This window comes from Bos javanicus, chromosome 7, assembly GCF_032452875.1.
Source record: "Bos javanicus breed banteng chromosome 7, ARS-OSU_banteng_1.0, whole genome shotgun sequence".
In the NCBI taxonomy this organism is placed as follows: Eukaryota; Metazoa; Chordata; class Mammalia; order Artiodactyla; family Bovidae; genus Bos; species Bos javanicus.
Genome location: NC_083874.1, coordinates 89,851,824 through 89,864,466, shown reverse-complemented (window position 1 = coordinate 89,864,466; position 12,643 = coordinate 89,851,824). Strand labels below are relative to the sequence as shown.

Sequence of the window (12,643 nt, the reverse complement as noted above, 5' to 3'; positions counted from 1 at the left end):
GTGAAAATGAAAGGAAGTCTCTGTTCTATCCCTTATGTCTTTCCAGAATGTCCTCTCCATAAGCCACTATTATCTAATACCATGAATACCACTATTAATAACACTATATTATACAATATTATATTCACTCAATAATATGATTACAATTAATATTATATAGTACACAATATAAATATTTAATTATATATTAGTGATAACACTATTAACCAATTTCAGTTTCCTTTCCTTCATTACAGATGTATATACGAAGTGTATACACATTCTCCTTAGACAAAGGAGAGAAAGAGAATGATCTAATCTATCTGAAGACTAATCTTAATTCAAGTAATCATATGAAACTGATACTCAAAATAACCAGATGAACTTGGGCATTTTATTCATTCAGTCATTAGTTGAAAACAACTAACAAACCAACAGAATAGAGGATCCAACCAGACATATAATCAATCCAAATTCAACGCTTCAAAGTTCATTCCAGCAATATTCCAGTTCGAAAATAAATATAAAAAATGAATTCACTTGTTATTTTTATCTTTACATTATAAAATATTCATTATTATTAAATATTAGAGGTTTCCCTGGTGGCTCAGTGGTAAAGAATCCACCTGCAAAACAGGAGATGCTGGAGACATAGCTTTAATCCCTAGGTTGGGAAGATCCCCTGGAGAAGGAAATGACAACTAACTCCAGTATTCTTGCCTGGAAAATTCCACAGACAGAAGAGCCTGGTGGACTATAGTGTTGCAAAGACCCAGACCTGACTGAGTGACTGAGCACACATATTAAATATTAGGGTGAGTGGGAGCATTAGAGTACTTACATCTTAATATTCTAAAAGTATATTTTTTAAAGATTTTACCTTTAAGAGCATCACATTTTTATCTTTTATCTTCATTTTCCTTTATTATCATATCATACTCATTGAAGCCTAGACTCACCGGCAAAATGGCAACTTTGACATAAGTTTCTTTTATGTTTTCTTTCATTATTATCATTGTTTCTTGTAGCACATAGTCTTCATTCTCAGTGGCTTGATTATTGATGTGCAGTAAGAAATTGGGTTTAGCTACCAACTGAATGGCTATGTCTCCAAGTAATCCTTTATCGCGAACGATTTGTAACTGAAGAGCGGTGACGTTCTCTACGAGACAGACGTGCCTTAAGTAAGTAAACTTTTCTAACAGCTGTTGATGCTATTCTAAGCACTTAGGGTGGAGTGTTCTGACTATCTCTTCTAGACAGGTAAAGAAAGACAGATAAACAAAGGCAATGTATACTCCCAAGGAATACTTCGTGCTTTTCCCAACCAGTCACCAGAGCTGTGCTGAAATCACCATACACTGCCCGCATTAGTTCCCAGTTTTAAACCCTCACTTCTGGGTCTCCCTCACTCTCCTACGCTGCACATGGCATGCCCATTAACAGAACTGCTGAAAATACTAAGAAAGTGCGTACCTGGAGGATGAGCAGAGGGGCTAATGACAAATGCTAAGAAGATTCTTCAAAAACGAAAAATTAAACACACACAGTCATTTAATGACTCATTATTAAAAGAGCAAGTTTGTTCTTTGGCTATCACAGAGCTCAAAGTATCTCACAACACCTATTTCATTTCTTAGATTTTTAAAATTTAATTTGCTAAAAATGAAAAAAAAAAAGGCATGTCAATCTTCCCTACCAGTCTGTGAGTTTCTAATGACCGAATACCATGTCCTTGCTTCCAAAACATGTAGCGTGATTTTTGGTACTTACTAGGTGCTATGGTTGCTGAATGGATAACAGATCGTTTTACTTTAAGGCTACCATTTCTGTTCCCATATATACAGACTTATAAAGACCTACGTGAATAATTACATGTCATTTTTCTCCATCAGTTATTTAAATGAAAGGTCCTTAAAAGATGTCTGTTTCTATTTGAAAATTTTAGAACCTTCAGATAGCATAGTCTTAATACTGGGATGGCCAAAAGATTCGTTCAGATTCTTCTGTACTGTCTTATGAAAAAACCCAAACAAACATTCTGAGCAACCCAATACATACGTATTATATTTAACCTTTTATTTAAATAAGTCAAATGACCTTTATCTATAAAAATCTACTTGTTCTACAATTTATACAAATAGTCAGGCAAAGATGTCAACATGAAACTCAAAGGAAACAGGGAAATAGAAACTGATCAGTCATACTTCACAGAAAAATATTATTCTAATTATTGCTTTGGGTTTAATAATTAACATCTCAAGTACCACATGAATTTCCCTGTGCTGTTGACTGTTTTCTATAACTATTGAAAATCTATACAGGAGAAACTGAGCAAGAAAAGAGAACAGATAGATTAAAAATGAAAAAGAGAAAGTTAAAACAAAAGCCAAACACTTCTACTACAATGATTTACTAAAACATTAATATTTCTATTACGACAGTAATATCTCAAAAGTATTTCATACAGCCATAATGACACGATCAGACAATTTAATAAAGACAAATAAAAAGTAAAAAGGATTATGACCTGTCGAACTGAAAAATATCATACAAAAAGAAATTTATATCCCCAGTAAATATTAGAATTAAAATATTCAATAAAACTTATGAGAACCTGAAAATATCTAACAAGATTTACCTTTAGGCTCTGCTACTTTAATGAAGAGAGACTCAGCATGCCAGCCAACCAAGCCATAAGGTGAGTCATTGGGCAGAGTGGTTATCACAGACTTGTTTCTTTTCTGATCAATAGTAGCACCTTTTGATGGGTCCTCAACCCCTTCTGTGATAATACGGATGAGTGTTACAATGACAATCTCTGACAATTCTGGTAGATCATCAGCAAGAACAGTCAGAGTAATTGTAGACAGTGCCTGGCCTTCAGAAAATGAAATCTAAAATTTTAAAGAAAGAGGATTTTATTTATATTTTAGTTATCACTGTGCAGTAAGAATATCAAAGGTTAGATTACCTTTTAATACTGACCATATCTTAAATAAGCAACAACATATGACCCTACAAATCAATCAAATGCCTTTCACATGAGAAAGAGAAGATTTTTAGGAAAAAGAAAAAGTAAACCACTACTAAAACTTAAGCTAATAAATCATGTAACCAAACTGTCCTGTCCTGGAACCTACATTCTTAATGAAACACTGATTACACACTCACTCTCTCTCTCTCTCTGAAAAGTTAAGTCCTAGGTACCATATATAAAATCTATAAACATTAAATACCTTCCTCTACAAAATTTTTGCTAGGAATGATACTTCCCTTGCTTAAATTCTGAATGTATTATTTAACAATGATTCAGTCAAAATAGAAGTAGAAAGACAGAGATACAAATCAGAGCAGCTCTCTCCTGTGTCTCCATTATCTGAAGATTCAAAACTGAATTTGCTAAAAGGCACCTGGAGTCCTTTCTGATAGGCTTCTGTCTGTTTCTTGAATGTCATTTCCCTTTGTTCCCCACCTCAGAATTTATTCTCTAGTAATAGGACACAGGACTTCCCTGGTGGCTCAGATAGTAAAGAATCCACCTGCAAGGCAGGAGACTCAGGTTCAGTCCCCGAGTCGATAAGTTCCCCTGGAGTAGGAAATAGCATCCCACTCCAGTATTCTTGCCTGGGAAATTCCATGGACAGAGGAGCCTGGCAGGTTATAGTCCATAAGGTCACAAAGAATCAGACAAGACTGAGCAATTAACACTTACTTACTTACTTATTAATAGGGATACAAACTATTTACAACTATTTAAACTAGCATTACAAGCCTATTTTGCTGGCACTCATCTCTCCACCTAGAGAAGGCACTTCAGGATATAAACTCAAGAGCTTTATTAATAAAATCAGGAGTAAGAACACTACTGCCCTTTGGTCAAATCCATTTTTTAGAAATCAAGTTTTACTGGCAAACAGAAAAGCTCATTTGATCACATATTGTCTATTGCTGCCACGTGCTACAAAGCAAAGCTGACAGCTGGAGAAAAGACCATACAGGCCCTAATGTCTAAAGTATTTACTATCGGATCTTTTACAGAATTTACTCACCTTTGGATAAAATACTTCTCATCCAAACTACAGTCCACACTTAAAGACACTCTTAGGCATTTAAATTAGAAGTAATTTTAATTAAGCTTACATGAGAAATACTAATTGGGGAAATGTAATTCAGAACCTGAGAAATACAACTTAAAAGTTTTTGGTAGTTTGAATACATATTCACTGCAATACAATTTGCCATAATATTCTTAAGACACTTTGCTCCAATCATCTTTCCAATGATGCAGAAATCTAGAAATGATGAACCAGAATAAACACCTACCCTGTTTAGATAAAATTCCACGAGAGGTCTTTTAAAAGCACTCTTCAGAGAAACACTTGGGCAAAATACACAAGAGTAATCTATTAAACCCAAGACAAGTCAAGGAAACAACCCATCCTCCAGTTAGGAACCAAAAGCCCCTTGAACCCTCTCTTTGTGAGTCGCCTACTTCTTTGGCCCATTCTGAGTCCCTCCTCAAACTTGTGTCATGGATGTCTACTACCCTCCAACAGTACATAATGTGATACTCTCCCAGACCCCTTCCTGAGACTTATGTACCTATCCCGCAGCTATTGGGAATAACAGCTTCTGTATTTCTCATAGGAACTGTCCTCAGCCGCAGCACACTATTGTATCCAAAGTTATGCCCCAAAGGGCTTCCCAGGTGGCTCGGTGGTAAAGAATTCACCTGCTAAAGTCGGAGATGCAGGAGACACAGGTTTGAGCCCTGGGTTGGGAAAATCCCTTGGAGAAGGGAATGGCAACCCACTGCAGTGTTATTGCCTGGGAAGTCCCGTGGACAGAGGAGCCTCTCGAGCTACAGTCCAGGCGGTTGCAGGTAGTTAGATGCAGCTGAACACACACGTGTGCCCCCAAAACAGAGGTGATCTGAGACCACGGATGGGTAAATCAGGGCTGCGATATCACACCCCTCCCTCAAGCTGGAAAACAGGAAACTCCACAACTGCTGACCACACAACTCTGGTCTACTTTTCCATACACCTGGCTATTTCACATGTACTTGTTCTCTATTCATAGCTTCTATTCTACCCACATCTCAAAACCACATTTCCAGCTCCACATGCATTGGTTTTATCTTTCTGAGAGTGTAATACACCCATAATCTGGCTGACTAGTGTACTGAATTTCAGAAGGGATAGTGTTTTTACAGGTAGTTTTGATATTACAGGGGCAAAAAGGAAGAATCACTACAATAAAACTAACCTTAACATGTAGCCCTCTCTATGGTGATTAGGAGGAATCCAGTGGTGACATGGTCAAACTCAAGTACTTCACCCATGCCCACCACCCATGGGCAGGGTTTGGTCCCATGTATCAAGAGTAACCACAATTTAAAAGTGACTTTCCTATAATGTTTTAAATTACATACCACTCCTGAGGTAGGAAATATATCACTAATACTTCCGTCAGCTTCCCATGCTATGGTTATACGACCATATGTTCCTTTTAAGCGTTCCACATTCAAGGTTACTAGGCTATCTTGCTCCATTTCTTCCACTTGCTTATATAATGAATTCTGGAAAATAAACAGGAAGCTGCAGAGAGCTATTTGAAATTATCTAGGCAGACTTTTATTTCACGGTAGCATGCATTTGCAAAATTCACAGTACTAAGCAAGATATTAAGTAAAAAACAATAATTTTTAAAATGGTAATGTGGATGACCATGACTGTACTTTAAAACATGCGAGTTTGAATAAGTAAAAGACTAAGTTAAAGTAAATGAAAATGTTAATTTTATAGCTTTTTTTCCCCCAGCTCTATATTTTTCAAGTTTTCTTCAATACACGTACATCATTTTTATACTCAGAAAGCATGCTCATTTTTATAAGCAGTATACACAGCATGTAAGCAGCTTGTAGAAGAGCAACGTCATAGGGAAGTCAGCAGAACAGAGAAGGCTTCTTCCTCCCCTACATTAAGCTCTGGCAATCCTTCCAGGTCTTTGCTTCCTGATTGTAAAGTAAAAGTGTTTGGTCTACGTGGTCTGCAAGGTCCCATCCAAACGTAATGACATCATGAGAACCCAGGAGCTCCTTTCTGATCATTGACAAATGTCTCCTATCCTTACACTCATATCCTCTGAAACATTTCCACAGGCTGTGACGCTCCCATGGATAATGTTCCATTAGCCCATGCTCTTTACAACTGTTTTTCCTGCCGGAACGATCCCTCTCCCTCCTGTTAAAATCCCCTACTCCTCGGCTCACCTATACTTCTGAGCCTCTTTTCTTTGTTCCAGACTGATTTTTGCATCTCTCTGACTGGAACTTTCTTTGCCCAAAGCCTGCAACTTCTAGTGCGGCCATTTAACGAACTTTTCCTCAAAATTAATACTCCAAAGAATCTCTTCTTAAATAACCCTGCTTCCTCCATAGGCAATACAGAGAGAATACAAAGACTTTAAAAAATCTTCCCAGTAAGGTTTTTCCTGTTTCTTTACTAAATCTGAAAAAAAAAACTCCATTCATTTCTCAAATGAAATTAAAAAATTTCATTTAAGCTTATGAAAGCTTCTAGTTAGAATGCTAATTTGAGAAGATATCCAACCCTATGGCAATATTTTACACAGCATCTCAACACACTGTTACACAGTAATAAAATCCTGCTCAAGGCGATCAAACATTCCTACAGAAAGCGCTTTGATTTTAAAATATGCATATAATTTCTTCACAAAAGACAATGCTTTTTAAAAAAAATAAAGAAAATGCCATTTCAAAAAAGAAGCCTTTCTCTGGTTTCACACCGTCTATTAACAAGGATTGGTAAAATGAGGATTTAATATAGCCAGAAAATATTCAAGAAATTGTCAGCATCTTCTTCAGTCCCGTCTTGGAATGAGGTTGCCCAGACACAAGAGGCCTGTACTGAGGGACTTGACTGAGTGGACTGAAGAAACCCAGGATTCTGTCTATTGGCAAGGATCACACCACAGTGATGTGATAGCTTTGAAGCAATTATGAAACAAGTTTCACAAACAGAGGTCTATGCTTAGGCAGTTGAGGAACACAATAAGACTCCCCAACTGCAGCATGACCTGGGGGGAGAGGATGAGGCTGAGCGGCAGAGCATGTGGGTTCCTGCCCCAGGAGCTACGGTTCCATCCTCTAAACTTGTATAAGACCCAGAGAAGCCCATGGGAGTCTTCTGTTTCCTCTCCTGCATAATGACAGGTTCACAGGAAGCACCGACTGTGTGGCAGGCACTTTTCTGGTTCCGGGAAAGCTGCAAAGAAAGTGGTGTGCGCGCTCTATGCTCTTGCAGGTATGCATGCTAAATGCTTCCAGTCACGTCCAACTCTTTGCAACCCCATGGACCGTAGCCTAGCAGGCTCCTCTGTCCCTAGGATTCTCCAGGAAGAATACTGGAGCGGGTTGCCATGACCTCCTCCAGGGGATCTTCCTGGCCCAGGGATCGAACCCGTGTCTCTTATGCCTCCTGCACTGGATGTAGGTTCTTGACCTCTAGCACCACTTGGGGAGTCCCTCATGCTCTTAAATATTAGCGGAAAAAAAAACAAAACAGACAAACTAGGCTGTTCTAAGTGCCATAAGGAAGATTAAGGTGAAATAAAAAGCAATAGACTACTGGTGGGAGTCACATTTTTCAATCACAAAAGGCCTTTCTCGTAAGATGGCATTTCAGCAGAGAGGAAATAAAGTGAGGGAACAAGTCATGTGAACACCTGGTCAGGAAGGAGGGTGTCTTCTTTCTTGCTAACCCTCCCACAGCCCATGTCTTAGGGTTACTCTGTTCTACACAGCAGCCACGTGCCACATGAAATGGCACCTTTCTTTAAGAATAAAAAATGCCCACTGGATTTGAAGACAAAATATGAAAAAAGGGATGTCAAATATTTCCTAAGTAATTCTATGTTGACTACATGTTGAAACAACAGTATTTCAAATATATTGGGTTAAATAAAACATGAAAACTGACTTCACGTATTTCTTTTTACTTTTCTAATGGGGATTCTAGAAAACTCAGAATTAGCCAGGGGCTCATATTATAATTCTGTTGGGCAGAACTGCCTCAGAGGAAGCTGACCTGCCTTTGGCTTCAGAAATGGACAAGCTGGGTAACAGAGTGATCCCACAACCTGTGGAAGCATTAGTAAGTTCAAAACTCCTTATTTTATCCCCCCAAACTGCTCCTTCTACAAAGGTTGTGTCTTGGTGAAAGGCACATTCATGCTCCTTATGGCTTTACCATTTTCTGCTGAATTGCTCATTTCTGCTCTAGTCTCCTACCTTGTCTACTTCAGTCCTTGCCCACGTACAACCTAGTCTCAATTCTATGAACATAATTCCTTTAAAGTGTGAGTTAGATCACGCTCTACTTGAATGAATAAATGACTGAGTGAGCTTGTCACCCCAGCTCTGGTCAATGAGACATACAAAGAGGCATTTGGGAAACGTCTTTCTTACACCAAGAGCCACATAAAGCATCTCTCTTCTACAACTGGACATGAACAAACATGGACAAGAAAGCAGCAGCCTTAACAACAGCATCAGCTTTCAAACAACAAAACGAAAGATAAGCTTTGTGTTGGCAAAGTAGAGAAGCGAAAAGAATCTGAACCACGGTGACAGAGCAGAGCAACCAAGCAACTCCAAGCCCACCTTCTCTGTAGGCATACCCTAGGCGTTTAAATCAGCTTCTGTCAGGGTTTCCTCACTTGCAGAGTATTTTAAAAAAACACACAAGATAGCTGCAGCTGTAACTCTAACTAAGAAATCAGGATACATTTTGCAAATAGGACCAAATGATGCAAAATGAAGAGGGACCTTTTCCTCACTGGCATAGGAAGCTGAAGGGCCTCCCAGGCGGCTCAGTGGTAAAGAATCTGCCTGCCAATGAAGGAGATGTAAGAGGTGCAGTTTTGATCCCTGGTTTGGGAAGACCCCTGGAGAAGGAAATGACAACCAACTCCAAGATTCTTGCCTGGAAAATCCCATGGACAGAGGAGCCTGGTGGGCTATAGTCCATGGGGTCGCAAAGAGTCGGACATGACTGAGTAACTAAGCAACAAAAGGATGTGAAGTCTGGGTGTGGAAGTCGACCTGGGAAGAACTGCACAGGTCTCTTTCCTCAGGAAAGAGCATGTCCATATGAACAACACACATGTAATTATAAACATCTCTCTCTCATAAAGAAGCAACAAAGGCATAAATGGACAGCAATGTATTTGCAGGTGATGAGTGTGACAAGACACAGTGTACAGTGTACTGCAATCCGCTTCACCATTACCCTCTGGAAACAAGGGTAACAGCAGAGCCAAACTCCTGGACTAAGGCCAGCTAGTACCATTCAAATTCAACCTTACAAAGAAGATCAGTAGCAAAACAAGGTCAAGTCAAGGTGACTCAGGGTCCACTGTGCCAGTCTATACATTTCAATCATCAGTAGAATTCACCTTATAATGCAGAGTCGGGGGTGAAGTGGGAAAGGGAGCAAAAGAGTGGCTTAAGACACTCAAAATATGAATCACTGAGTGCTGATAGCAGCTAAAAAGTAATACCGTGAATAAACCATTTGCCTTCTAAGTGTGGGATCTTTACCTGAGCAAATCCAACAACTCCATAGGCATCATCATTAGACAGAATAGTTATTTGTACATAACCATTAATACCAATCTCTGCTCCTCCTTTGGGATTTTTAAGCTGAACTCTGAAGGTTTCGTCTTCCTCCGGAACTGTATCATCGAGGACATTTACCGCTATTATAGCTTCTTTGTCTCCAGGCTCAAATATCAATTCACCTGAACTAGCATAAGAAGTACATATGAAATAAGTCTATTGCAACAAATTAAAACCATATAAATGGTAGAGTAATCATAAAATTCTCATAATGTTGATTACTACTAAAAGTGCACAGAAATCATATTTCATTAGTAAAATTTTAATCCAAAACATAATTAATAGTAATTAACCTGGAAGAATAGATATTAGAAATACAGATAATAAGCAAACTTCTGGTTTATAAACAGCTTGTATATTTTGTGTATTTTTCCATCACTACATAAAGACTTAAAAATGAGTGCCATACAAAATTATGGTGAGATAAAGACATTCAACATAAAATGTTGGACCTACCTAGGAATAAAGTCAGACTGGCTTGAGACATAGGCTAGCTCATATATATGTGAGTGGGTGGCTCCTGCAAGAGCAATTAAATTTTTGCTTGAATTAAGGGACTTCACTGTAACAAAGGCTGCATCATAAGCAGATGGTGCTTCAAGAAGAAAAGAGAAGTGATTCAGCTCTGAATTCCAGCAGTAAAGCGCAGACACAGCTTGGCCAAGAAGAAGTAAGTGGACTGCAGGAAGGAAAGAAAAGGGAACCAGAATGAAAAGTGAATGTCAACTCACAGGCTCCCAACACTGGTATAGCAACAAAACTCTCCCACCTCCCAAAGCCACATTTAGATTGCTGAAGTAACTGAATACGGTACAATTTCTGAAACAACTGGATATAAACAATAATTTTAAAACACTGTGAAACAACCAAGTCAGTCTGACAATGTACCCACAACCCACTTAATTTGTTTAAAAAATCAAAAGCTAATAAAACCCAAATGGATTTTAAACTCTTGCAGTCACCTTAGTATGTATTTATTGAATAGCACTGAAAGATACTTTCTAAAGTGAACAAGATCGGTAATTCTACCACTGAATGTTTCATTTTTGCATTTTCCTTTCCAGTGAATCCATATGAATTCACAATTGACAAATTATAAATAGTCTAAATGTGAGAAAACTTAATTAAACAGCTTAATGATATATTTATAATATAGCAATCCAGATTTATAATTTTATATACAGATACTAGACTACTAATATTAAAATATATTTAATTATTCCCCTCCTTTGGATGTTTACTTTTGTTTTCTCTTTGTCAATATTAACTAGAGACAGGGGTAATCATTTTATTTTCATCTGATAAATTCTTAAAGGTGCCCTAAGGATATTAGCAACTTTATGATCTTTGATTATATTCTGTATTCAATAAATACCAATATATTCAGTATACTCTGCCAATGCTTTTTGAAATGCTGATAGGAAAGCATTCTCTTAATAGTTCAAAGCAATGGCATATAATTATATCTACAAAAGTTAGGAGCAGAAGGGGGCTCACTACACTGTATATACCATTCAGCAATCTTCAGACTTAAAACTGGGAAGAAAAGTCAGAAACATGCATAAATTCCAATACTTGGAAAAACACACTGGAATAAGAAGATATCATATAAGATTGACTATGCATTAAAATAGCACACAGAACCAAAAACATGGGTCTTTCTACAGTTGTAGCCAATAGGTTAAAATGGAAAACCCCATATCCTCATTATTAAATATCAAGAACTATTGATCATGTTTATCTATGGTAATTAAATTAACTACTATTTCAGTTTAGTATATGTTACATAGTAAAGATCAAGAAAGGTTATTAATAAACTTTCATTTTAAACTAATCAAATATTTTTCATAAAGCTTTGTAAAATGGTACACAGTCAGTAAAGAGCAATCTCTTCAGATGAATCACAACCTCTCTCAAGTTTAACTGATTTTATAGTCTAACCAGAATCATAAACTGAAGTGTTCTGAATATCACTGATTATGTAGCTTAACCCTTAGAGATACACCCTATTCAAATCCTTGCAATCTCATTAGAATGACAAGGCAGCAAATAGATAATCAGACATTCAGAGCAGGAAATATACAGGCTCAAATCTACATATATGTATGCAGGGAGTACTTTCTCAGAAAATAGACATGCATATTTGTTTAAGATTATGATATTGGACAGAGAATTTATAAAGGAAAAAAATATTCTTAAATCTCTACCTACTCCAGGGAACAGAATTTTAACTAGTACTGATTACAGAATTCTCTTCCATAAGAAAAAATATCCCAAAGGAAGGCAATTGGATAAGATTATTTAAAAAGTGCATGTGGACAAAGAGAAGTTCCATGACTAAAGCCAACAGGAACTAAAGAGCCTCTTGATGAAAGTGAAAGAGGAGAGTGGAAAAACTTAAAACTCAACATTCAAAAAACAAAAATCATGGCATCCAGTCCCATCACTTCATGGCAAATAGATGGGCAAACAATGGAAACAGTGACAGACTTTATTTTCTTGAGCTCTAAAATCACTGCAGATGGTGACTGCAGCCACGAAATTAAAAGACGCTTGCTCCTTGGAAGAAAAGCTATGACCAAACTAAACAGCATATTGAAAAGCAGAGACATTACTTTACTGGCAAATGTTCGTAGAATCAAAGCTATGGTTTTTCCAGTAGTCATGTATGGATGTGAGAGCTGGACCATAAAGAAAGCTGAGTGCCAAAGAATTGATGCTTTTAAACTATGGTGTTGAGAAGACTCTAGAGAGTCCCTTGGACTGCAAGGAGATCAAACCAGTCCATCCTAAAGGAAATCAGTCCTGAATATTCACTGGAAGGACTGATGCTGAAACTTAAACTCCAATACTTTGGCCACCTGATGTGAAGAACTGACTCATTAGAAAAGACCCTGATGCTGGGAAAGATTGAAGGCAGGAGAAGGGGACAACAGAGGATGAGATGGTTGGATGGCA

General features: G+C 37.7%; 1 protein-coding gene across 1 annotated transcript in view; it reads right to left on the bottom strand.

Moving 5' to 3' along the window:
• Positions 1 to 12,643, bottom strand: part of ADGRV1 (adhesion G protein-coupled receptor V1) — a 542,954-nt gene that overhangs the window by 370,112 nt on the left and 160,199 nt on the right. The window contains exons 51-55 of the mRNA XM_061424381.1: positions 10,142 to 10,364; positions 9,608 to 9,812; positions 5,417 to 5,563; positions 2,621 to 2,876; positions 939 to 1,141 (exon numbers count right to left, since the gene is read on the bottom strand). Coding sequence (XP_061280365.1) covers positions 939 to 1,141; positions 2,621 to 2,876; positions 5,417 to 5,563; positions 9,608 to 9,812; positions 10,142 to 10,364 — 1,034 coding nt within the window. The remainder of the gene's footprint in view (positions 1 to 938; positions 1,142 to 2,620; positions 2,877 to 5,416; positions 5,564 to 9,607; positions 9,813 to 10,141; positions 10,365 to 12,643) is intronic.